The 27,872-nt window shown below is 42.8% G+C and overlaps 2 protein-coding genes across 2 annotated transcripts; one reads left to right on the forward strand and one right to left on the reverse strand.

The window, feature by feature from the left end:
- Window positions 1–5,287: 5,287 nt before the first annotated feature.
- Window positions 5,288–27,872, forward strand: ergic3 (ERGIC and golgi 3). Its single transcript, XM_020483330.2, has 14 exons — window positions 5,288–5,688; window positions 7,010–7,080; window positions 8,779–8,866; window positions 9,135–9,254; window positions 9,429–9,522; window positions 10,395–10,560; window positions 10,924–10,981; window positions 12,432–12,446; window positions 12,949–12,980; window positions 13,060–13,156; window positions 20,951–21,015; window positions 21,259–21,395; window positions 26,472–26,527; window positions 26,890–27,872. The coding sequence occupies exons 1-14, from the start codon at window positions 5,601–5,603 to the stop codon at window positions 26,967–26,969; spliced, it is 1,167 nt and encodes a 388-aa protein (XP_020338919.1). The 5' UTR covers window positions 5,288–5,600; the 3' UTR covers window positions 26,970–27,872.
- Window positions 12,758–14,332, reverse strand: romo1 (reactive oxygen species modulator 1). Its single transcript, XM_020483350.2, has 3 exons — window positions 14,185–14,332; window positions 13,653–13,783; window positions 12,758–13,441 (listed from the first exon to the last, which is right to left on the reverse strand). Exons 2-3 carry the CDS (start codon window positions 13,781–13,783, stop codon window positions 13,333–13,335), a joined length of 240 nt encoding a protein of 79 aa, XP_020338939.1. The 5' UTR covers window positions 14,185–14,332; the 3' UTR covers window positions 12,758–13,332.

Genomic DNA, 27,872 nt, shown 5'->3' on the forward strand with positions numbered 1-27,872 from the left:
TGGCATTGACAGTGTGTTGGCAGTAGCCACTCAATGTTAGTGGTGGCTGTTTAACAGTCTGATGGCCTTGAGATAGAAGCTGTTTTTCAGTCTCAGCCAGCTTTGATGCACCTGTACTGACCTCGCCTTCTGGATGACAGCGGGGTGAACAGGCAGTGGCTCGGGTGGTTGATGTCCTTGATGATCTTTATGGCCTTCCTGTAGCATCGGGTGGTGTAGGTGTCCTGGAGGGCAGGTAGTTTGCCCCCGGTGATGCGTTGTGCAGACCTCACTACCCTCTGGAGAGCCTTACGGTTGAGGGCGGTGCAGTTGCCATACCAGGCGGTGATACAGCCCGCCAGGATGCTCTCGATTGTGCATCTGTAGAAGTTTGTGAGTGCTTTTGGTGACAAGCCGAATTTCTTCAGCCTCCTGAGGTTGAAGAGGCGCTGCTGCGCCTTCTTCACGATGCTGTCTGTGTGAGTAGACCAATTCAGTTTGTCTGTGATGTGTATGCCGAGGAACTTAAAACTTGCTACCCTCTCCACTACTGTTCCATCGATGTGGATGGGGGGGTGTTCCCTCTGCTGTTTCCTGAAGTCCACAATCATCTCCTTAGTTTTGTTGACGTTGAGTGTGAGGTTATTTTCCTGACACCACACTCCGAGGGCCCTCACCTCCTCCCTGTAGGCCGTCTCGTCGTTGTTGGTAATCAAGCCTACCACTGTTGTGTCGTCCGCAAACTTGATGATTGAGTTGGAGGCGTGCGTGGCCACGCAGTCGTGGGTGAACAGGGAGTACAGGAGAGGGCTCAGAACGCACCCTTGTGGGGCCCCAGTGTTGAGGATCAGCGGGGAGGAGATGTTGTTGCCTACCCTCACCACCTGGGGGCGGCCCGTCAGGAAGTCCAGTACCCAGTTGCACAGGGCGGGGTCGAGACCCAGGGTCTCGAGCTTGATGACGAGCTTGGAGGGTACTATGGTGTTGAATGCCGAGCTGTAGTCGATGAACAGCATTCTCACATAGGTATTCCTCTTGTCCAGATGGGTTAGGGCAGTGTGCAGTGTGGTTGAGATTGCATCGTCTGTGGACCTATTTGGGCGGTAAGCAAATTGGAGTGGGTCAAGGGTGTCAGGTAGGGTGGAGGTGATATGGTCCTTGACTAGTCTCTCAAAGCACTTCATGATGACGGATGTGAGTGCTACGGGGCGGTAGTCGTTTAGCTCAGTTACCTTAGCTTTCTTGGGAACAGGAACAATGGAGGCCCTCTTGAAGCATGTGGGAACAGCAGACTGGTATAGGGATTGGTTGAATATGTCCGTAAACACACCGGCCAGCTGGTCTGCGCATGCTCTGAGGGCGCGGCTGGGGATGCCGTCTGGGCCTGCAGCCTTGCGAGGGTTAACACGTTTAAATGTCTTACTCACTTCGGCTGCAGTGAAGGAGAGACCGCATGTTTTCGTTGCAGGCCGTGTCAGTGGCACTGTATTGTCCTCAAAGCGGGCAAAAAAGTTGTTTAGTCTGCCTGGGAGCAAGACATCCTGGTCCGTGACTGGGCTGGGTTTCTTCCTGTAGTCCGTGATTGACTGTAGACCCTGCCACATGCCTCTTGTGTCTGAGCCGTTGAATTGAGATTCTACTTTGTCTCTGTACTGGCGCTTAGCTTGTTTGATAGCCTTGCGGAGGGAATAGCTGCGCTGTTTGTATTCAGTCATGTTACCAGACACCTTGCCCTGATTAAAGGCAGTGGTTCGCGCCTTCAGTTCCACACGAATGCTGCCATCAATCCACGGTTTCTGGTTGGGGAATGTTTTAATCGTTGCTATGGGAACGACATCTTCAACGCACGTTCTAATGAACTCGCACACCGAATCAGCGTATTCGTCAATGTTGTTGGCTGACGCAATACGAAACATCTCCCAGTCCACATGATGGAAGCAGTCTTGGAGTGTGGAGTCAGCTTGGTCGGACCAGCGTTGGACAGACCTCAGCGTGGGAGCTTCTTGTTTTAGTTTCTGTCTGTAGGCAGGGATCAACAAAATGGAGTCGTGGTCAGCTTTTCCGAAAGGGGGGCGGGGCAGGGCCTTATATGCGTCGCGGAAGTTAGAGTAACAATGATCCAGGGTCTTTCCACCCCTGGTTGCGCAATCGATATGCTGATAAAATTTAGGGAGTCTTGTTTTCAGATTAGCCTTGTTAAAATCCCCAGCTACAATGAATGCAGCCTCCGGATAAATCGTTTCCAGTTTGCAGAGAGTTAAATAAAGTTCGTTCAGAGCCATCGATGTGTCTGCTTGGGGGGGGATATATACGGCTGTGATTATAATCGAAGAGAATTCTCTTGGTAGATAATGCGGTCTACATTTGATTGTGAGGAATTCTAAATCAGGTGAACAGAAGGATTTGAGTTCCTGTATGTTTCTTTCATCACACCATGTCACGTTGGCCATAAGGCATACGCCCCCGCCCCTTTTCTTACCAGAAAGATGTTCGTTTCTGTCCGCGCGATGCGTGGAGAAACCCGCTGGCTGCACCGCTTCGGATTGCGTCTCTCCAGTGAGCCACGTTTCCGTGAAACAGAGAACGTTACAGTCTCTGATGTCCCTCTGGAATGCTACCCTTGCTCGGATTTCATCAACCTTGTTGTCAAGAGACTGGACATTGGCAAGAAGAATGCTAGGGAGTGGTGCACACGATGTGCCCGTCTCCGGAGTCTGACCAGAAGACCGCTTCGTTTCCCTCTTTTTCTGAGTCGTTTTTTTGGGTCGCTGCATGGGAACCATCCCGTGGCGCTGGTTGTAAGGCAGAACACAGGATCCGCATCGCGAAAAACATATTCTTGGTCGTACTGGTGGTGAGTTGACGCTGATCTTATATTCAGTAGTTCTTCTCGGCTGTATGTGATGAAACCTAAGATGACCTGGGGTACTAGTGTAAGAAATAACACGGAAAAAAACAAAAAAATGCATAGTTTCCTAGGAACGCGAAGCGAGGCGGCCATCTCTGTCGGCGCCGGAAGTTGGTAGGGATTCTTAAAAGTCTGGATAATCCTTGTCCAGCAAGGAAACTTTATTTTTATAGTTGAAAAATGTTGCATTATTTGAGGTTAATTTTTACATTTAGGTGAATTTTATAAGGGGAAAGTTTTGCTTTTGGAATTGTTTAAATATTCATTTCTATGTCGGCTCTAGGCCGGGATTTGCCCTTGTCCAGAGCAAAATATCCTAATTTCAAACTCTGTTCAATTCTAAGAACTGGCAATTAATTAACTGCAAAACATTATCTAATGTAGTTTCTTGCAATAGCCCTCTGACTTTTGTCTAAAATCCTAAATACATCATGACTGAGCATGGCTTATTTTTAACAATTTTGAATTCACCATGATCACAACCATATACAACTCCAGCTGCCTGAGATAGGATCTGCATTTTGGTCCAAATGTTTATTTTAAGGTTTTTAGAGTCGAAGCAATTTAGGAAAAACAAAATTGCTACTTTGTATACATACACCTGGAATGGATAAAAATAATTTGTCAACTCTGTAAAACATCTCTTGTCAGGTTGTATTCTAAACGTCAGCTCGCTGAAAGATCAGAATTGTTATTGGGGATTTTCAAATGAATCATTTCATAGTTTACAAATGTTTATATTGAACTTTTATTTTGAGGCAATATATCTTGAGTATTTGTTAACTTCGTCACTGATAGCTACCCCCTTAAGATGTTCTTTGTCAACGTATGCTTACACTATTGACGTATTTGCTGTGCTAGATCTAAGGGATAATGTTTCCTTTATAAATGTTTTAAGTTCTAAATCTAGAAAAACATGCCAAAATGCTAACAAAATTTGCCCTGGAGCATTATATAGCATTATATACAATAAAACAAGTTTGAATATTTGAATAATCTAATGTTAGAATTAAACCGCAGCGTCTGTTTACTACTGAAAACGATTGTTCTAAAAGCCAATTTATGCTTGATCCGAAATGTGGTTGGAGGATGTGACTCAATCGCGGAGCTTCAGAAGCCAAATCAAGCTCCATACAGCTCCGCTATGCGCCTTTCAAATGTTGTAACTTTGTGGAGGGCTACTTAGAGCTTCGCTTTGACATTATTGGTTGGCGGTGCGTGAGGCGGGAGGTCCTGTATAAACACCGCCAGCCTGCTCATTATTAGGCGGCAGATTGATTAGGGCCGCCTTTTCTGAGCTAAATTGATCAAGACGCACCACCACCACATAAAACCTCATAATTCTGCCCCAAAACAATTTCTCTCAACCAGTAGCATATGTACTTTTTAGGTAAGCGCTGATGCCGCCCTTTGGTAAGCAATGCCCATTTTGTCAAAGGCACAAAATATTTTGCTTGTCCATTCCCAGCGCTCCACAGACGTTCTGTCCCCCCCAAAAATGAACATAAATCTTGTATCAGATATAGTATATGGTATAAATTTGGCTTTTTCTGGAGCCAAAAGGCTGGACATGAAGTGTATGACAACGTAATGTGGACCTCCACTTTTTTACATCATGCAGGTTTCTCCGATCAAATAGCCTAACCTAATTGGCGCTCAATCAAATAAACAATGCGCTGTTAACAAACAACATATCCTAAAAACAGTCAAATTATGTCCAGGAGTTTCACCCTATTGTCATGATCAGTGGTTTCAAGTTTGTATCTGTACATTTTTGACAAGCTGATCATAGCAAAAAAATAAAATACTTCTGCATTTCCCGCTGTGTAAACACATTGCAAATAGGCTCGCGATAACTCTTGAAAAAGTTGGGTAGCTGATATTCAGAGATTAAATAGCCACATTTATTTAGTCACGGGATTCAGGATTAATAAAGCCAATGCAATGGCCTGTTTTACAAACGGTGGGCCTAAAACATGGACGGTTGAAAATTGATGCTGTACAGGCCTTGATTTCAACGTCCAATGACAGATTTTTGGTCCGGTCCGCACCAAATCTGAGCCAATCATAGACGTCTATGTATGGTTCAGACTTTGTCAGGTCTGGACCAGACTTGATTTGGCCCAAACATAAACGTCTATAAATTACTTATTTTCAACTTTCATTCAGAACTGAAGATGAACCGGATTTCAACATCAGGAAAATACATATTTTTCAACGTCCTGGAAAATAAACATTTTAAACATACGGGGAAAAAAAACGTTCCCCTTTCATTCAGAACCTAAATTGAACCTAACTTCAAAGTCTGGAAAATTCGTATTTTAGACGTCTTTTTAACGTCATTTTGCTTACTGGAACTATTCTAGTTTTGCAGGGTGTCATTTTTGGTCTCGCCAATGGCGGTGGAACGGCAAGGACCGGCCCTGTGTATAAACTAACTCCCTTCCTAGACAACTTCCTTCACAATACGTATGAATGCCCTGCCTTCTGCTGTAAATACTGCATGGCCAATGCAGACATCAGATTGACCATGAAGCGCCTTTAATTCTGCTAGTTTATACAAAACTCTCAAATTGTAGTCAAGTAAATTCATATACTGACCCTAATGCGGTCAACGCTGATTGGTTCCTTACGCATGCATGCCTTGTGTACCGGAAGTGAATGTCGAGGACTGATGTGTCAGGAATTCTTTCAGCCGATGGTATGAAAGAAGATGGACACACTAAATAAACTGAAACAATTTGATGCATATCCGAAAACGCTTGAGGATTTCCGAATTAAAACATGCGGTGGAGCTACAGGTGAGTATTTTTGTGCAGAGTTCTAGTTACAAGCATAACACTAATACTATCTCCAATTGCTAGCAGTAGCATAACCCATTCATAGACGCTAACTACCTTGAGCGCCGATATTGACGATATTATCTTCTGGCCGGCGAACTTTTGTTAAGAGCTCGTTCTGAACGTTAAAACGCATCACTTGCGGTACGGTTTTTGGAGACGAAAGGAATGTAGCTTTTCATATCACCCAGAAATAATCTTACATTACTAGACATTTTATTGTTCGGGTTCCCACACAGCCATATTTTCATGTTTAGAGCGCTTGTTTACGGAAAACAGACAGAAGGCAGAGGCGTACTAATTAGCTAGCTATGTCTCCGAACACCTGTGTGTAAACGGAAGAAGATGCCACAAACGTGTTGTCACTGAAAAATACTGCCAGCTGCAACTGTTAAAACAGCGTACAGTAAGTGTATATTTAGCATTTGCGAAATTATTTTTATGTGGGTGCTTTACGTTTCTAGAACCGTACCGTAGTTGAGAATCGATTCATGTCTGTATGGTAGTATTGGCTGTTTTGTCTGCCAGAGCCAATTCGCTTCTAAACAGAACATGTAAGGTCCTTGGACTATAGAGTACCATAGTATGAGTGTAATACCCATAAAACCTAGCGGTCAAACAGGGAAATGGTTACAATCGTTTTTCCACCATTAATTTTTACCATAGGGGATTCTAGAACCATTTAATAAGGTCTGTGTTTTGTGTAGGTTTATCCTGGCGTGACATTTTGATAACCATGTAACTCTCTCAGACATGGTGACATCAATTTATTTGCCTGTACCCACAACAAATGAAACACAAATTAGCTGCTAATGTGGCATTCATTAAGAACTACAAATGGCATGATGATCTGGAGGAGACTGCCGAATTGAGACAACGGTAAAAATCTCTGGATTAAATGTCTAATGTTAGCTAAATGTAGTAATTAATACATTGGCTACATTTCTTTATATTTATCTCTTAGCAAAGGTGCAAGCTAAAGATGATGTGCAGGAGCTTGCAGTGATTTGTTTTGATGCTAATTAGCATTTTCCAATCTGGAAAATTAATATCTTTTTTTTCAAAATAGAGCCGAATATCTTGATAAAATTCACCTTGTCGGAGAGAGATTTACATGGTTATCAAAACGTCACTCCAGGGTAAGCCTACATGAAGCATAGACCTTATGTTAAGTGTTTCTACATCTGGGGGGGAAACGGATGACTAGCTACAATAGTTTGCTAAAAATCAATGGGATTTGGTGATATTCTGACATGCATTTTTGTCTTTACCCCTTTTACAGTCACCATCATAAGTGGTCTCATCATGTTGATCCTGTTCTTCTCAGAGTTGCAGTATTATCTCACTAAGGAGGTGAGTTCATGTGATTTCTTTCTGAAAATAGTCAGGTACACTAGTGTAGGTATGCCAGCCAGGTATGTGGTTAAGAAGCTAGCTCTAGGGCCTCCCGAGTGGCGCAGTGCATCTCAGAGCTAGCTGTGCCACTAGAGAACCTGGTTCGAGTTCAGGCTCTATCGCAGCCGGACCACGACCGGGAGAACCATGGGGTGGCGCACAGCGTCATCCGGGTTAAGGGAGGGTTTGGCCAGCAGGGATGTTCCTGTCCCACTGCGCACTAGCGACTCCTGTGGCAGACCGGGCGCAATGCACACTGACACGGTCGCCAGTTGTACGGCGCTTCCTCCGACACATTGGTGCGGTTAAGCGGGCTTCCGGGTTAAGCGGGCATTGTGTCAAGAAACAGTGCAGCATGGTTGAGTTGTGTTTCGGAGGATGCACGGCTCTCGACCTTCGCCTCTGTACAGGAGTTGCGGTGATGGGACAGGACTGTAACTACCAATTGGATACTATGAAATTTGGGAGAAAAAAGGGGGTAAAATAATAATTCATAAGAGGCTAGCTCTGTATGGACCACACTGAACGATTCTCTACGGGAGAACAGGCAACTAGGAGAACAATGGAGTTGAGCGGCGAATTGTGAGAGCGGACTGGAGTTCCAACATCGCATAAAATAACGTTTTTATCAAAAGCATATTTCAGCACCCAAAGAATAGCTTGCATTTACACTAGTCGCCGCTCATCTCCATTGTAAATCGTTGAGTTTAGTCGGCTAGGAGAACAGGGAACTAAACATCTAGCTAGCTGCTATGTTTAGGTTCAAGCTTTGCATGTCACACTTATTCTAGTTTGTAAACTCTTAAGACAGACTGTGGTATTCAAACTTTCAGCCAAGCCCTTTGCGATTTAAAAAAATTAACTAATTAAATATCATGTAAAATTTTGGTCATTAATCAGGCTCTATCTAATGCATGATTAATTGGTATATACAGCCTGAAACATTGGAGTGCAAAATTGTTTAACTGTTCCTTACAAGCCAGAATGTTGAATAAAATTACATTTGAACTTTACTGGTTGTCTGTGCAACTGGTAGAGTAAGGAAAGTATTGCTTACCCAACTTTTTAAAGAGCTGGTAGGTTTGCCACTGCCAGCTGAATGTGAGGGAACGTAATTCGGTAGTGTTTACATCGGTTGTGTCAGTAGATTTAAAATGCACACTGGAAATACAAGCCAACAGAACCATATACCTGCCAGCGCTCTAAAAAGTCGTGTAAACAATACTTTCATGTGGATATGTTGTAAAAAATGTAGGGCGGCTGCAGGCAAGCCGCACAGACAACCGTCAGAGTACATAAAAATATCTATATATTCAACATTCTGGATTGTAAGGAACATTTACAGGATTTTGCACTTCAATGTTTCAGGCTGTATATAACAATTAATTGTGTATTATAGGCTGATTAATCAGACACTCCATTGCCACCTGGGCAACTGGGAATAGTAAACATTTCAATGGTGGGTATAGTGCTAAAATACAATGACTGGCCTATTTGAGGATGATTAGAATATAACAAATGTTGTGTTTTTCTTAATAAGCCATCTGTCATAACTTTTACCCACAATTCTTTGAAACTCCAGCTATTGGGCCCGGTCCACACTTTAAGTACACTGCTTTATGACTTGCAAAAATGTATATCGTTCTGCCAACCCAGGTCCATCCTGAATTGTTTGTGGATACATCACGAGGAGACAAACTGAAAATCAACATTGATGTGATATTTCCTAACATGCCATGTGCCTGTAAGTAACTTTAGAAAAATACTTGTGTTCAGACCTAGCATGCATCATCACATTAACTTACATGTGCACAATTAACCCCTATATGTGCTTGTTTATATGATATTATAAACAAGGACAAGGAACAAAATATGACATTTTATCTGAATGCGTAAGGTTAGGACTACTTCAACTTAAAATCTTCGGTAATCTCTTTAGGAATGTACATGAAGCTATAGGGTAATTGCACAGTTGAAGTATATGACATTTGTAACACCACCTTGTCCTTCAGATCTAAGCATTGATGCCATGGATGTTGCTGGAGAGCAGCAGTTGGATGTGGAACACAACCTGTTTAAGCAAAGACTCGACAAGGAGAGCAATCCTGTCACTACAGAGGCAGAGAAGCACGGTAACCATCTTGTTAATTAGCTTGCGTGCAATGTCATTATATTTCTTGAAGAGCATTCTACACCTTGGAGAGCAGTGCGGTTTTCCCTCATGGGAAAATATAAGCTGTATGAATTATATTAAATAGTTCATGTTTTTCACTGGGTCATGGAATTTGTTTTGTCATCTCATGTAGATTTGGGACAAGAGGAAGGTGACATTTTTGACCCCAGTAAGCTAGATCCTGAGCGCTGTGAAAGCTGCTACGGAGCAGAGATGGAAGATTTGAAGTGAGTTTCCAAGACATGAATGCCTTCCAAGGCATTACAGAACATACAGTGCATCTACTACACCATCTTCCCATGATGGAAAAGGGGGTTTCTCTGTCAATTTCATAACTAAAATCCCTTGACTGTAAGATTGGACTTGCTACAATGTATTTGAGGTTTTGTTTTAAAATATCAAATCAAAATCAAATCAAATTTATTTATATAGCCCTTCGTACATCAGCTGATATCTCAAAGTGCTGTACAGAAACCCAGCCTAAAACCCCAAACAGCAAGCAATGCAGGTGTAGAAGCACGGTGGCTAGGAAAAACTCCCTAGAAAGGCCAAAACCTAGGAAGAAACCTAGAGAGGAACCAGGCTATGTGGGGTGGCCGGTCCTCTTCTGGCTGTGCCGGGTGGAGATTATAACAGAACATGGAAAAAAATTTCAAATGTTCATAAATGACCAGCATGGTCGAATAATAATAAGGCAGAACAGTTGAAACTGGAGCAGCAGCACGGTCAGGTGGACTGGGGACAGCAAGGAGTCATCATGTCAGGTAGTCCTGGGGCATGGGCCTAGGGCTCAGGTCCTCCGAGAGAGAGAAAGAAAGAGAGAATTAGAGAGAGCATATGTAGGGTGGCCAGTCCTCTTCTGGCTGTGCCGGGTGGAGATTATAACAGAACATGGCCAAGATGTTCAAATGTTCATAAATGACCAGCATGGTCGAATAATAATAAGGCAGAACAGTTGAAACTGGAGTTGAAAATATGACTGCCCCCCACCTTTTTAAGACCTTAGATATTTTTCAGAACATAGACCATGAATGAATGAGATTATCTATTGTCCAAAATTTTAATGTGACATTGACATATTTCCTGTGCTTTTCTGTAGGTGCTGTAACACCTGCGATGATGTACGAGAAGCCTATCGCAGGCGGGGTTGGGCCTTCAAGAACCCCGACACCATCGAGCAGTGCAAGAGGGAGGGCTTCAGCCAAAAGATGCAGGAGCAGAAAAACGAGGGCTGCCAGATCTACGGCTTTCTGGAGGTCAACAAGGTAACTAGTCTTCAACGGATAATTTGGCTAAGTTCATAATCAAAAGAATAGTCAGTACTCGCACTCTGATTTACACTCCAAAAGGGGATGTTTTATTTAATGGCTGACAGTGTTTAAACCATTGCCTGGTCTTCAAATGGTCAGGTTAGAAACAACATGATTTGTTAGAAACAACAACAAATGAATCATCACTTTTTGGGAGCATAATTCTGTGTGGTTATTTAAAAAGAAATAGGGATGGAAGTGTACTGTAACTGGGAGTTATATTTTGTGAGGTGCTTTAATGCATTTATATACATTTTCAATCTGCAAATATTACGTTCATTGTCTTTCTTTTAATCTCTTTGTCTGTTTTTTTGTTAGGTGGCAGGAAATTTCCACTTTGCCCCTGGAAAGAGTTTCCAGCAGTCCCATGTTCATGGTAAGACCTGCATTTTACTATCCTAAGTGTGGACAACCCAAATCTGATTTTCTTTCTGTATACAATCTTTTTTTCTGACTGCCCACAAATTTTTATCAGATTTGTGCATTCATACTGATCTGAATTGGGCTGCCTATGTAAATGCAACCCTGGTCGAAATGGGTTGGTCCCCTGGTCTTATATCAATTATCCAAGGAAAATAAGAATTCTGTTTTCCATCAATACCCATGACAGAAAGTCAATCCTCTGAATTGCATAAAGACAAACGGGTACCAGACTGATTTGGGTTGGAAATCGAAAATTGCTTACTTGCTACCAGAAACACCTTGCGATTTATTAAAACAGTCTGTCTCAGACCAGGTACAGACCCTTTTGTAGTGTAGTTTGCCCCTAGCACATTCTCAGAGGATAGCAAGGAAAGACCTATGTTAACCGGTAAGTTCACTTGCAAGTCACTATGCCAGTAGGCATTTCTAGTGCTTCCATAACTAATCTTTCCAGTAAAACACTCGTAAATCCTTTTGTAAATGGTGCATGTTTTTCTTTTTCATCGTTCCTTTCGATGTCTTATTGCTAGACTTCTTCCGTTCTTTCCTAATAGGATCCGCTGCAATCTCAGTAATTAATTGTAGCTCTTTTTTTTTCTCATGAAAACATCTGATCTTTATGGCAGAGGTGAAAATGTGTCAAACTAAGTAGCTCTTTTTTTCTACATATAAATGTAACGTTTTGACTGTAAATGTATAATTGACTCACTTTATCATTGTTGCCTCCTGATAACACTAACATACTAATCAAGGTATTTTGCATTGACAATTACACTCTGGATAAATATGAATGTGAAATGTATTAATTTGTTTGGCATACTGATTGCAAAACATTTATTGCAATGGATTTTACAAATTAAATCATGTTACTCGGCTTGACAGAAGTCTGAATTGCACTCCAACTGTGGAAGCGGGCATAAGAACAGAAGTCGTTACTATAAAAATTATTACTGATGTAACCTTTGTAACTGTGTGACAATACAGGCATATTTGTCATTGAGGCACTGTTGTAATTTCATTTACCCTAATAACTAATTTCTCAAGAATTGCTGATAGAGTAGCATGGTACATAACCAGATGAAGTTGTAGGCCCAAAGTACTATACTCTCAACTTGCTTGGAGGCATTGAAAGGTTTCTTTTGTCAAAAACACAATGTACAGAAAGTATAGAGCAGAAGGATTCACCAGCTCAATGCTGATTTATTTGCTAGACTAGTACTACTGTCCGTGTCTGCTTAAAGGCAGAAATAAGAGACAAGAATCCCTTTTTGATAAGAATTTGGCCATATATGAAATACAAGATGTGATGAACCCCCTTCAGAGGCATATTGCCTTTGGCCAGCCTCTTTTTCTATGTAGCCCAACATGCGTCATATAGTGACTCTTCTCTCTTCTTTCTGCAGTGCACGCTGTGGAAAGTAAGTCCATCTTTTTGTAGCTTTTATTTTTGTAGTAAAAGTCCCCCCCTTACCCTGGTCCCAGATCTGTTTGTGCTCCTCTCTACTCCCTTGCTGTCCTTGTCATGACAATGAGTTGGCGTAAGAGCACAAACAGACTGGCACTCAGGCCACATCCCTCCCTTCTAAATTGATCCAGTCAAATATCAAACTTTGTTTATGAAGAGGTTGTCAGTCAGAATTGACCCTGTTATTAAATTAAAGCCTAGCGAAGACAACCAAAGCTGCTTCTAACTTGTGGTTTAAAACAGTCCTTTTGAATAACCAGCGTGTGATTGTTGGTTTGATCTTTATTGGAGGTGGTACAAGCAGTAATCTAGATCACATTTCGGAGGGCTCAACAATTATAACTTGTAATGGGAGAGTCGTAGATTGAGTAGTAAGCCCTCATAACTGCCAGAACATAACTGATGATGCTATCAGATCACAGCATTACTAACATCTTGTCTCCAATTATTTTCAGTTCATGATCTGCAGAGTTTTGGACTAGACAACGTAAGTACATTTGACAAATCTTGTCTTGCCCAGGCAATGTTCTCCATACACGTGAGCACTTATTTGTGTTGTCCTACAGATCAACATGACTCACTTTATCAAGCATCTGTCCTTCGGGAGAGACTACCCTGGTATCGTCAATCCTTTGGATGGTACCGATGTTGCAGCACCACAAGGTTAGTCATCCCATTTATCAAAAGCCCCACACCAAACATTTGGCCTACTACCAGCAATTGAAATCACAGCATTTATTGACATAATTTCTCCATTGTTCTGGGACAAAGTGTGACATGGGAATGAGTTATTACAAAAGTCCCACTATGTAATTTTCAGTTAAGTATGGTAGGTGGTCTCAGCAGCGGATGCCCATCCCAATGGACATAAATGTACCAAATGTGCCTCCACTCTGCATCATCGTCTTCCCAACTCCTCCCATCAGCTCTCTGCCTCTCATGCCAACCCTGAAGGAAGAAAAAATACAGCATTTGAACAAAATGAAAAAACAATTGTTCTATTGAACAAACCACAATATGCAGTGTGGATGCCTGCGACAAAAACATGTAAAGAAATGATGCCCAAACACACTATTGCATTCTTACAAAGTGTATTGCATTTCAGTGTAGGCTTACTTGTAATTGGTAGATAGCTAGACGTTGGGTTAACTTAACTAACCTTAGACAGGAAAAGGTTCCAAACATGGCACCAGCTGCCATCCCAACAGCGAAGCCCATCATGAATCCCATTTTAATTCTGTCAATGCAGGCTGGCTGTTGCTGGCCATACGGTCCTACTGCCACTGGCATCTGTATTGAAAGAAAGCACAACCATCAAAATACATGGCAGGTTCATGAATCAGTTGCGCTAGCTAGGCGTTTGTAGCTAGCTTGCTACGTCGTAAGACTACACCAGTGGCTAAGCTTAAACGGTAAATTAAGCTAGCGGAGTTAGCTAGCTAAACTATCAACGTTATTTGCACAAGACAGACATTTGCCACCGAAAACAGATTGATATGTAGCTAATGTCACGAACGTTGTCCACCCTTTATCTCGAGCTTCTGTTTACCCAGCTAGCTAGCTGCGTTTTGGCTGGCTAACTGGTTTGCATGTCACCTAGGTCAGGCCTTGAAGACATTTGAAAAGATAGTTAACGCCCGACTTTATATATTTTTCTATCATCACTATTATTCGCTTTAAGCAGCACTTACCTTGGTTTATTGCGTAATGTGAGTTATTGGTCACTAGAGAAGAAACCCCTTTTCGATGAGACTAGGTCGTTTGGAATGCTGTACTAACAGGCGGCCATTACTTGAGAGGATTGCGAAACCAACGCAGTGGAGACAAAGATCAGTTCGTGAACGATTCGTTTTTCTGAGTGAGTCGTTCCTTTGACCTGCTAGCTGCAATGAATTCTACAGCAGGATTCAAACGCGTTCCGACCAACAACTCTGTCATATGTGCGCGGGAAAAATAGATAATGCTGCAGGCAGCATAGAGAACATATTTTGTCAAATTTATTTCACCTTTATTTATCCAGGTAGGCTAGTTGAGAACAAGTTCTCATTTACAACTGCGACCTGGAATAGGTAGTTGATAGCATGGTGCAAAAATGAATGCAATTGACTATTGAATGTTATGATGGACACAGCTTTGAAGAACCATAACATACACAGACTCTGCTCAACAAACTCGAGAACGAATCGTTTGTGTTCCTGCATTTCGCGCGAATGAATCACACTCACGGCAGTCAAGCAATGCATTTCGCCAAGAGTCGTTCGACGGTAGGGGTCCACCGTGCTCTGGGCATTACTGACTCAAATGAACGAAGTTAGTCAACAGATTCGTTCTTCTGACTGGACGAGTTGAAAAGATCCGAGTCAGTAAAAAAAAAAGAACTTCCGGTCACTTGATGGGTTGACGCGATAGAAATTATCCCTTTTGTGAACGTCGAGAACCGAATCATATCTGAAAGGATATACTGCAAATTTGAGCCCCAGGCATCGATTATCTATAGATAAGTTATACTAACATTCTCTGAAGATGGTAATTCTTGACAGATTTTTTTTTGTAATGTTTTTTATTATTATTATTATTTTTAAATCAAAATGTATTTGTCACATGCGCCGAATACAACAGTAGTCCTTACCGTGAAATGTTTACTTTACAAGCCCTTAACCAACAATGCCGTTTTAAGAAAATATTTACTAAAAAAGTTTTTTTTAAAGTAACTCAATAACAATAACGAGGCTATATACAGGGGGTACCAGTACCGAGTCAATGTGTGTGGGTACAGTTTGGTCAAGGTCATTATGTAAAGTGACTATGCATAGCTAACAGCAAGCAGCAGCAGTGTAAAAACAAGGGGGGGGGGGGGGGTTCAATGCAAATAGTCCAGGTGGCCATTTGATTAATTGTTCAGTCTTATTGTCCTACAGATCAACATGATCTGTTAATGAGCCTTTTGGACCTAGACTTGGTGCTCCCCTACAGCTTGCTGTGCGGTAGCAGAGAGAACAGTCTATGACTTGAGTTTTTATTTATTTTACCTTTATTTAACCAGGTAGGCAAGTTGAGAACAAGTTCTCATTTACAATTGCGACCTGGCCAAGATAAAGCAAAGCAGTTCGACAGATACAACGACAGAGTTACACATGGAGTAAAACAAATATACAGTCAATAATACAGTATAAACAAGTATATACAATGTGAGCAAATGAGGTGAGAAGGGAGGTAAAGGCAAAAAAGGCCATGGTGGCAAAGTAAATACAATATAGCAAGTAAAACACTGGAATGGTAGTTTTGCAATGGAAGAATGTAAAAAGTAGAAATAAAAATAATGGGGTGCAAAGGAGCAAAATAAATAAATAAATAAAAATTAAATACAGTTGGGAAAGAGGTAGTTGTTTGGGCTAAATTATAGGTGGGCTATGTACAGGTGCAGTAATCTGTGAGCTGCTCTGACAGTTGGTGCTTAAAGCTAGTGAGGGAGATACAGTGCCTTGCGAAAGTATTCGGGCCCCCTTCAACTTTGCGACCTTTTGCCACATTTCAGGCTTCAAACATAAAGATATAAAACTGTATTTTTTTTGTGAAGAATCAACAACAAGTGGGACAACAATCATGAAGTGGAACGACATTTATTGGATATTTCAAACTTTTTTAACAAATCAAAAACTGAAAAATTGGGCGTGCAAAATTATTCAGACCCCTTAAGTTAATACTTTGTAGCGCCACCTTTTGCTGCGATTACAGCTGTAAGTCGCTTGGGGTATGTCTCTATCAGTTTTGCATATCGAGAGACTGACATTTTTTCCCATTCCTCCTTGCAAAACAGCTCGAGCTCAGTGAGGTTGGATGGAGAGCATTTGTGAACAGCAGTTTTCAGTTCTTTCCACAGATTCTCGATTGGATTCAGGTCTGGACTTTGACTTGGCCATTCTAACACCTGGATATGTTTATTTTTGAACCATTCCATTGTAGATTTTGCTTTATGTTTTGGATCATTGTATTGTTGGAAGACAAATCTCCGTCCCAGTCTCAGGTCTTTTGCAGACTCCATCAGGTTTTCTTCCAGAATGGTCCTGTATTTGGCTCCATCCATCTTCCCATCAATTTTAACCATCTTCCCTGTCCCTGCTGAAGAAAAGCAGGCCCAAACCATGATGCTGCCACCACCATGTTTGACAGTGGGGATGGTGTGTTCAGGGTGATGAGCTGTGTTGCTTTTACGCCAAACATAACGTTTTGCATTGTTGCCAAAAAGTTCAATTTTGGTTTCATCTGACCAGAGCACCTTCTTCCACATGTTTGGTGTGTCTCCCAGGTGGCTTGTGGCAAACTTTAAACAACACTTTTTATGGATATCTTTAAGAAATGACTTTCTTCTTGCCACTCTTCCATAAAGGCCAGATTTGTGCAATATACGACAGATTGTTGTCCTATGAACAGAGTCTCCCAACCCCAGCTGTAGAGCTCTGCAGTTCATCCAGAGTGATCATGGGCCTCTTGGCTGCATCTCTGATCAGTCTTCTCCTTGTATGAGCTGAAAGTTGAGGGACGGCCAGGTCTTGGTAGATTTGCAGTGGTCTGATACTCCTTCCATTTCAATATTATCGCTTGCACAGTGCTCCTTGGGATGTTTAAAGCTTGGGAAATCTTTTTGTATCCAAATCCGGCTTTAAACTTCTTCACAACAGTATCTCGGACCTGCCTGGTGTGTTCCTTGTTCTTCATGATGCTCTCTGCGCTTTTAACGGACCTCTGAGACTATCAAAGTGCAGGTGCATTTATACGGAGACTTGATTACACACAGGTGGATTGTATTTATCATCATTAGTCATTTAGGTCAACATTGGATCATTCAGAGATCCTCACTGAACTTCTGGAGAGAGTTTGCTGCACTGAAAGTAAAGGGGCTGAATAATTTTGCACGCCCAATTTTTCAGTTTTTGATTTGTTAAAAAAGTTTGAAATATCCAATAAATGTCGTTCCACTTCATGATTGTGTCCCACTTGTTGTTGATTCTTCACAAAAAAATACAGTTTTATATCTTTATGTTTGAAGCCTGAAATGTGGCAAAAGGTCGCAAAGTTCAAGTGGGCCGAATACTTTCGCACGGCACTGTAAGTGTTTCCAGTTTCAGAGATTTTTGTAGTTTGTTCCAGTCATTGGCAGCATAGAACTGGAAGGAGAGGCGGCCAAAGAAATAATTGGTTTTGGGGGTGACTAGAGAGATATACCTGCTGGAGCGTGTGCTACAGGTGGGAGATGCTATGGTGACCAGCGAGCTGAGATAAGGGGGGACTTTACCTAGCAGGGTCTTGTAGATGACATGGAGCCAGTGGGTTTGGCGACGAGTATGAAGCGAGGGCCAGCCAACGAGAGCGTACAGGTCGCAATGGTGGGTAGTATATGGGGCTTTGGTGATAAAACGGATTGCACTGTGATAGACTGCATCCAATTTGTTGAGTAGGGTATTGGAGGCTATTTTGTAAATGACATCGCCAAAGTCGAGGATTGGTAGGATGGTCAGTTTTACAAGGGTATGTTTGGCAGCATGAGTGAAGGATGCTTTGTTGTGAAATAGGAAGCCAATTCTAGATTTAACTTTGGATTGGAGATGTTTGATATGGGTCTGGAAGGAGAGTTTACAGTCTAACCAGACACCTAAGTATTTGTAGTTGTCCACGTATTCTAAGTCAGAGCCGTCCAGAGTAGTGATGTTGGACAGGCGGGTAGGTGCAGGTAGCGATCAGTTGAAGAGCATGCATTTAGTTTTACTTGTATTTAAGAGCAATTGGAGGCCACGGAAGGAGAGTTGTATGGCATTGAAGCTTGCCTGGAGGGTTGTTAACACAGTGTCCAAAGAAGGGCCGGAAGTATACAGAATGGTGTCGTCTGCGTAGAGGTGGATCAGGGACTCCCCAGCAGCAAGAGCGACCTCGTTGATGTATACAGAGAAGAGAGTCGGTCCAAGAATTGAACCCTGTGGCACCCCCATAGAGACTGCCAGAGGTCCGGACAGCAGACCCTCCGATTTGACACACTGAACTCTATCAGAGAAGTAGTTGGTGAACCAGGCGAGGCAATCATTTGAGAAACCAAGGCTGTCGAGTCTGCCGATGAGGTTGTGGTGATTGACAGAGTCGAAAGCCTTGGCCAGATCAATGAATAAGGCTGCACAGTAATGTTTCTTATCGATGGCGGTTAAGATATCGTTTAGGACCTTGAGCGTGGCTGAGGTGCACCCATGACCAGCTCTGAAACCAGATTGCATAGCAGAGAAGGTATGGTGAGATTCGAAATGGTCGGTAATCTGTTTGTTGACTTGGCTTTCGAAGACCTTAGAAAGGCACGGTAGGATAGATATAGGTCTGTAGCAGTTTGGGTCAAGAGTGTCCCCCCTTTGAAGAGGGGATGACCGCAGCTGCTTTCCAATCTTTGGGAATCTCAGACGACACGAAAGAGAGGTTGAACAGGCTAGTAATAGGGGTGGCAACAATTTCGGCAGATAATTTTAGAAAGAAAGGGTCCAGATTTTGCAGCTCTTTCAGAACATCAGCTGAATGGGTTTGGGAGAAGGAGAAATGGGGAAGGCTTGGGCGAGTTGCTGTTGGGGGTGCAGTGCTGTTGTCCGGGGTAGGAGTAGCCAGGTGGAAAGCATGGCCAGCCGTAGAAAAATGCTTATTGAAATTCTCAATTATGGTGGATTTATCAGTGGTGACAGTGTTTCCTATCTTCAGTGCAGTGGGCAGCTGGGAGGAGGTGTTCTTATTCTCCATGGACTTTACAGTGTCCCAGAACTTTTTTGAGTTAGTGTTGCAGGAAGCAAATTTCTGCTTGAAAAAGCTAGCCTTGGCTTTTCTAACTGCCTGTGTATAATGGTTTCTAGCTTCCCTGAACAGCTGCAAATCACGGGGGCTGTTCGATGCTAATGCAGAACGCCATAGGATGTTTTTGTGTTGGTTAAGGGCAGAACCAAGGGCTATATCTGTTCCTGGTTCTAAATTTCTTGAATGGGGCATGTTTATTTAAGATGGTCAGGAAGGCATTTAAAAAATATATCCAGGCATCCTCTACTGACGGGATGAGATCAATATCCTTCCAGGATACCCCGGCCAGGTCGATTAGAAAGGCCTGCTCGCAGAAGTGTTTCAGGGAGCGTTTTACAGTGATGAGTGGAGGTCGTTTGACCGCTGACCCATTACGGATGCAGGCAATGAGGCAGTGATCGCTGAGATCTTGGTTGAAGACAGCAGAGGTGTATTTAGAGGGGAAGTTGGTTAGGATGATATCTATGAGGGTGCCCGTGTTTAAGGTTTTGGGGAGGTACCTGGTAGGTTCATTGATAATTTGTGTGAGATTGAGGGCATCAAGTTTAGATTGTAGGATGGCTGGGGTGTTAAACATGTTCCAGTTTAGGTCGCCTAGCAGCACGAACTCTGAAGTTAGATGGGGGGCAATCAGTTCACATATGGTGTCCAGAGCACAGCTGGGGGCAGAGGGTGGTCTATAGCAGGCGGCAACGGTGAGACTTGTTTTTAGAGAGGTGGACTTTTAAAAGTAGAAGTTCAAATTGTCTGCTGTTTTTTACCCAAATTGTTTGGGTACAGACCTGGATAGTAGGACAGAACTCTGCAGGCTATCTTTGCGGTAGATTGCAACACCGCCCCCTTTGACAGTTCTATCTTGTCTGAAAATGTTGTAGTTTGGAATTAAAATTTCTGAATTTTTGGTGGTCTTCCTAAGCCAGGATTCAGACACAGCTAGAACATCCGGTTTGGCAGAGTGACTGTAGTCTTTGCCCATTTTTGGGGCCTTTCTCTGACACTTCTAGTAGAGGTCCTGGATGGCAGGAAGCTTGGCCCCAGTGATGTACTGGGCCGTACACACTACCCTCTAGCAGCCTTGTGGTCGTATGCCAAGCAGTTGACATACCAGGCGGTGATGCAACCAGCTGTAGAACTTGTTAAGGATCTGGTCTCCTGAGTGGGAAAAGGCATTGTCGTGCCCTCTTCACGACTGTCTTGGTGTATTTGGAACATGGTAGTTTGGTGGTGATGTGGACACCAAGGAACTTGAAGCTCTCGACTCACTCCACTACAGCCCCGTTGATGTGAATGTAATTTTGTCATGTAAATTTTTTATTTGAACTCGCGTTTCACGATCTGAGATAATGGTAGGCAACGTTTTAGGCTTTACATTAAAAATATGCTATTTTTCTTTTCATAAATGTTTAAGCACTGAATGAAGAGTTGTTTGTGAGCCAAGTGAATGACTCTTTTAGGTGAACAGAGCAAAAAGATCCTGCTCACCAAAAAGACTCAGAATGCTCATCGGTGTGTAGCCTGCTAATTATGTGGTGTCAATCTATAGCGCCACCCTGCCTTCATGCTGAGTGAAATGTTGCATTTCTGCAGACTACATGGGCGCTGCTGCTACACATTACAAAACAATCACTTGTTTTATTCCAGCATCCATGATGTATCAGTACTTTGTGAAGATTGTCCCAACCATCTACGTGAAATGGGATGGAGAGGTGAGTATACATTAGTCATGACAGCTGTGAAATGAACTCGGGTGGGTAGTTATTGACCGTACCAACAAATTGTAGCTATTTGATGGAGTTAATTTAAATGTGATATAGCTATAAAATAAATTAAGGGAATTCATTATTAATTGTTGTATATTTCCCTGTGCATGACTGTTTATGCATGCTAAGAAAGGTACTTAGGCTTCATGCACAAACAGGGAAGTCTTTTGTATTGCTTGTGTCTTACAGGTGGTTAAAACAAACCAATTCTCTGTGACCCGACATGAGAAAGTAGCCAATGGGCTGATCGGAGACCAGGGCCTACCTGGGGTGTTTGTATTATATGAACTCTCCCCCATGATGGTGAAATTCACAGAGAAACAGCGGTAGGTAGCTTCAAACAAAATTGAAAATCCATATACAGTTGAAGTCAGAAGTTTACATACACCTTAGCCAAATACATTGAAAGTTTTTCACAATTCCTGACATTTAATCCTAGTAACAATTCTTAGGTCAGTTAGGATCGCCACTTTATTTTAAGAATGTGAAATATCAGAATAATAGTAGAGAATGACTTATTTAAGCTTTTATTTCTTACATCACATTCCCAGTGGGTCAGAAGTTTACATGCACTCAATTAGTATTTGGTAGCATTGCCTTCAAACTGTTTAACTTGGGTCAAACATTTCGGGTAGCCTTCCACAATAAGTTGGGTGAATTTTGGCCCATTCCTCCTGACAGAGTTGGTGTAACTGAGTCAGGTTTGTTGGCCTCTTTGCTCGCACATGCTTTTTCAGTTCTGCCCACACATTTTCTATAGGATTGAGGTCAGGGCTTTGTGATGGCCACTCCAATACCTTGACACCATTGTACTTAAGCCATTTTGCCACAACTTTGGAAGTATGCTTGGGGTCATTGTCCATTTGGAAGACCCATTTGCAACCAAGCTTTAACTTCCTCAAATCAAATTCATTTGTCACATACACATGGTTAGCAGATGTTAATGCGAGTGTAGCGAAATGCTTGTGCTTCTAGTTCCGACCATGCAGTAATATCTAACAAGTAATATAACCTAACAATTTCACAACTACCACCTTATACACACAAGTGTAAAGGAATGAATACGAATATGTACATAAAAATATGAATGAGTGATGCCCGAACGGCATAGGCAAGATGCTGTAGATGGTATAGAGTACAGTATATACATATGAGATGAATAATGTAGAGTATGAAAACATTATATAAAGTGGCATTGTTTAAAGTGGCTAGTGATACATTTAATTACATCAAGATGGCAAGATGCAGTAGATGGTATAGTGTACAGTACATACATATGAGATGAGTAATGTAGGGTATGTAAGCATTATATAAAGTGGCTAGTGATATATTGATTACATCAATTTATCCATTAATAAAGTGGCTAGAGTTGAGTCAGTATGTTGGCAGCAGCCACTCAATGTTAGTGATGGCTGTTTAACAGTCTGATGGCCTTGAGATGGCCATCATCTCGGTCCCCGCTTTGATGCATCTGGACTGACCTCACCTTCTGGATGATAGCGGGGTGAACAGGCAGTGGCTCGGGTGGTTGTTGTCCTTGATCTTTTTGGACTTCCTGTGACATCGGGTGTTGTAGGTGTCTTGGAGGGCAGGTAGTTTGCACCCGGTGATGGGTTGTGCAGACCTCACTACCCTCTGGAGAGCCTTACTGTTATGGGAGGAGCAGCTGCCGTACCAGGCGGTGTTACAGCCCGACAGGATGCTCTCGATTGTGCATCTGTAAAAGTTTGTCAGGGTTTTTGGTTACAAGCCAAATTTCTTCAGCCTCCTGAGGTTGAAGAGGCACTGCTGCTCCTTCTTCACCACGCTGTCTGTGTGGGTGGACCATTTCAGTTTGTCCGTGATGTGTACGCCGAGGAACTTACATCTTTCCACCCTCTCCACTACTGTCCCGTCAATGTAGATAAGGGGCTGCTCCCTCAGCTGTTTCCTGAAGTCCACGATCAGCTCCTTTGTTTTGTTGACATTGTGTGAGGTTATTTTCCTGACACCACACTCCGAGGGCCCTCACCTCCTCCCTGTAGGCCATCTCGTCGTTGTTGGTAATCAAGCCTACCACTGTAGTGTCGTCTTAAAACTTGATGATTGAGTTGGAGATGTGCAAGGCCACGCAGTCGTGGGTGAACAGGGGGCACAGGAGAGGGCTGGGAACGCACCCTTGTGGGGACTCAGTGTTGAGGATCAGTGGGGTGGAGATGTTGTTACCTACCCTCACCCTCTGGGGCGGCCCGTCAGGAAGTCCAGGACCCAGTTGCACAGGGTGGGGTCGAGACCCAGGGTCTCGAGCTTAATGACGAGTTTGGAGGGTACTATGGTGTTAAATGCTGAGCTGTAATCAATGAACAGCATTCCTACATAGGTATTCCTCTTGTCCAGATGGGTTAGGGCAGTGTGATGGTGATTGCATCGTCTGTGGACCTATTGGGGCGGTAAGGAAATTGGAGTGGGTCTAGGGTGTCAGGTAGGATGGAGGTCCTTGACTAGTCTCTCAAAGCACTTCATGATGACGGAAGTGAGTGCTACAGGGCGGTAGTCATTTAGCTCAGTTATCTTAGCTTTCTTGGGAACAGGAACAATGGTGGCCCTCTTGTAGCATGTGGGAACAGCAGACTGGGATAAGGATTGATTGAATATGTCTGTAAACACACCAGCCAGCTGGTCTGCGCATGCTCTGAGGATGTGGCCAGGGATGCCGTCTGGGCCTGCAGCCTTGCGAGGGTTAACACGTTTAAATGTTTTACTCACGTTGGCTACAGTGAAGGAGAGCCCGCAGGTTTTGGTAGCGCGCCGTGGCACTGTATTGTCCTCAAAGCCAGCAAAAAAGTTGTTTAGTCTGTCTGAGAGCAAGGCATCGTGGTCCGCGACGGGGCTGGTTTTTCTTTTGTAGTCCGTGATTGACTATAGACCCTGCCACATTCCTCTTGTGTCTGAGCCGTGTAATTGCGACTCCACTTTGTCTATATACTGACGCTTAGCTTGTTTGAATGCCTTGCGGAGGGAATAGCTACACTGTTTGTATTCGGTCATGTTTCCGGTCACCTTGCCCTGATTTAAAAGCAGTGGTTCGCGCTTTCAGTTTTGCGCAAATGCTGCCATCAATCCACGGTTTCTGGTCGGGGAATGCTTTAATAGACGCTGTGGGTACAACATCACAGATGCACTTGCTAATAAACTCACTCACCGAATCAGCGTATTGATCAATGTTGTTGTTCGACGTTATGCGGAACATGTCCCAGTCCTCATGATCGAAGCAATCTTGAAGCATGGAATCCGATTGGTCGGACCAGCGTTGGACAGACCTGAGCGCAGGTGCTTCCTGTTTTAGATTCTGTCTGTAGGCTGGGAGCAACAAAATGGAGTCGTGGTCAGCTTTTCCGGAAGGAGGGCTTTATATGCGTCGTGGAAGTTAGAATAACAGTGATCTAGGGTTTTGCCAGCCCTGGTAGCACAATCGATATGCTGATAGAATTTGGGGAGCCTTGTTTTCAGATTAGCCTTGTTAAAATCCCCAGCTACAATAAATGCATCCTCAGGATATGTTGTTTACATAGTCGAATGAAGTCCTTTCAGGGCCGTCGATGTGTCTGCTTGGGGGGAATATACACGACTGTGATTATGAGCGAATAGAATTCTCTTGGTAGATAATGCGGTCGGCATTGTGAGGAATTCTAAGTCAGGTGAACAAAAGGACTTCAGTTCCTGTATGTTGTTGTGATTGCACCACGTTTCGTTAATCATAAGGCAGACACCCCCGCCCTTCTTCTTACCAGAGAGTTGCTTGTTTCTGTCAGCGCGAGGCGTGAAGAAACCAGATAGCGTGTCTAGAGTGAGCCATGTTTCCATGAAACAAAGAACGTTGCAATCTCTGATGTCTCTCTGGAAGGCAACTCTTGTTCGGATTTCGTCTACCTTGTTGTCAAGAGACTGGACATTGGCGAGTACTATGCTCGGGGGGCGGTGCGCGATGTGCCCGTCTACGGAGCCTGACCAGAAGACCGCTCCGTCTGCCCCTTCTACGGTGTCGTTGTTTTGGGTCGCCGGCTGGGATCCGATCAATTGTCCTGGGTGGTAGGGCAAACAGAGGATCCACTTCGGGAAAGTCATATTCCTGGTCGTAATGTTGGTGAGTTGACATTGCTCTTATATCCAATAGTTCCTCCCGACTGTATGTAATAAAACCTAAGATTTTCTGGGGCAGCATTTTAAGAAATAACACACAAAAAAAACAAAATACTGCATAGTTTCCCTGGAAAGCGATGCGGCTATCTCTGTCGGCGCCGGAGGAGGGACTGATGTTTTGAGATGTTGCTTCAATATATCCCACATAATTTTCCTCCCTCATGATGCCATCTCTTTTGTGAAGTGCACCAGGTCCTCCTGCAGCAAAGAACCACCACAACATGATGCTGCCACCCCCGTGCTTCACGGTTGGGATGTGTTCTTCGGCTTGCAAGCCTCCCCCTTTCTCCTCCAAACATAACGATGGTCATTATGGCCAAACATTTCTATTTTTGTTTCATCAGACCAGAGGACATTTCGCCAAAAAGTACGGTCTTTGTCCCCATGTGCAGTTGCAAACCTTAGTCTCGCTTTTTTATTGTGGTGAGCGGCCTTTCAGGTTATGTCGATATGGGACTCGTTTTACTGTGGATATAGATAATTTTGCATCTGTTTCCTCCAGCATCTTCACAAGGTCCTTTGCTGTTGTTCTGGGATTTATTTGCACTTTTCGCACCAAGGTACATTCATCTCTAGGAGACAGAACGCATCTCCTTCCTGAGTGGCTGCGTGGTCCCATGGTGTTTATACTTGCAAACTATTGTTTGTACAGATGAATGTGGTACCTTCAGGCATTTGGAAATTCCTCCCAAGGATGAACCAGACTTGGGGAGATCTACAAAAAAAAAATTCTGAGTTCTTGGCTGATTGCTTTAGATTTTCCCATGATGTCAAGCAAAGAGGCACTGAGTTTGAAGGTAGGCCTTGAAATACATCCACAGGTACACCTCCAATTGATTCAAATGATGTCAACTAGCCTATCAGAAGCTTCTAAAGCAATGACATCATTTTCTGGAATTTTCCAAGCTGTTTTAAAGGCACAGTCAACTTAGTGTATGTAAACTTCTGCCCCACTGGAATTGTGATACAGTGAATGATAAGTGAAATAATCTGTCTGTAAACCATTGTTGGAAAAATGACTTTGTGTTGTGCACAATGTAGATGTCCTAACTGGCCAAAGCTATAGTTTGATAACAAGAAATTGGTGGAGTGGTTGAACAATTTGTTTTAATGACTCCAACATAAGTGTATGTAAACTTCTGACTTCAACTGTAGCATTGTCATTGTGTAGCCTATTTAAATTAAGATCTGTGTTACATCTAACATGTTTCCTCTTTTTTCAGATCATTCACTCATTTTCTTACAGGAGTGTGTGCCATCATAGGGGGTGTTTTTACAGGTGGGCACCTCTGCACTCAGACAAACAAAAGGGTGTAATGGGTTTGCTAAAGATGTTGCATAAAGCTTATTTCATTATTAAATGTTTTTTAAATTGTTATCACTGGGATAGCGTACGCAGATGTTTTGACTTTCCCATTTTACAAATACAGTACACATAGAAAACACATGTTTCACTCACTACATCTTCAATATAATTTAATCTAGTTTATAATTAGTGATGGCTTTCTCAGTTTGGAGGTACCATGCAGTATTGGAGGTAGATGTTTTTCATTTGTTGGAATTAACCATATGGACAGTGGTTCTACTGTATGTGTCAGAGATATGTCATTTTATATACTGTATCTTGTATCTTTTTCCCAGTGGCTGGACTCATTGATTCATTGATATACCACTCTGCAAAAGCCATCCAGAAGAAGATTGAACTGGGCAAAGCATCTTAGTGGAGTGTTTGACACTAGCAAACCAGCCTGTTCATCAGTCTCCGGAGGGGCCTATCTGGAAAGGGGAAGTGACTACAAACTGACTCACGCTTCCTAACGTGGCAAAAAACACCAAGAATCTGAAAAATCTCCCTCAATATGGAAAGGAACTTTGACTGCTGTGTCTCCCATGTTCGTTTTACATCCCCATCCATACAAAGAAAGAAAGACAGAATCACTGACCAGAAGAGGGACTTAACATAATTTTTGAACTCATTTGATTCATCCCCAGTCCTAACAAACTGATATTTTATTTTGCCAATCTCAGCTACCCTAAACATACTTTAGTGGCCAGTGGACATATTTATCCTTGTGTTTATCCCAAGCCTTAATTTCTAAGTATGTACCCTTCTTTTACATGTGTATTGCTTCCCCATCACAAATTAAGTATTTGATATGACATGTGACCCGGGCAGGGTGAATGTGTTTTTTAACGTGTTCAGGGGTGTATTCATTTAGTGCAAACTGAAGCAAAAAGTTTGGCAATGGAAACGGGAATCTCTTATTGGACAAGTTCAGGTAGGTCCCTCCCCGTTTTGGCCTGTTTGCTTCCAGTTGGTTCTTAGTGAATACCCCAGAGTGATGGAAGCTCTGCCTGTTGTTGAGGACTACTTGAGGAGACTGGATTATGCAGTTTAATAATGTTTTTGTTCATTTGTTGTGATTGCACATTTTGAGATCCTATTCAGGGGCCTAGGTTGAGTGAAGGAGTGTGTGTGCAAGAGTACACACGTGTGTGAGCGCATGTGTTGTCTGGTGCTGTGTGCACAGCCTATTTTGTGTGTGGGAGAGATGTATTTATATGTTGATTGTCCCAAACTGTTTTTAAAATGACAAATAAATGTTGAATACACCAGCCTGTAA

The sequence above is a fragment of the Oncorhynchus kisutch genome, linkage group LG1 (genome assembly GCF_002021735.2).
Source record: "Oncorhynchus kisutch isolate 150728-3 linkage group LG1, Okis_V2, whole genome shotgun sequence".
Classification (NCBI taxonomy): domain Eukaryota; kingdom Metazoa; phylum Chordata; class Actinopteri; order Salmoniformes; family Salmonidae; genus Oncorhynchus; species Oncorhynchus kisutch.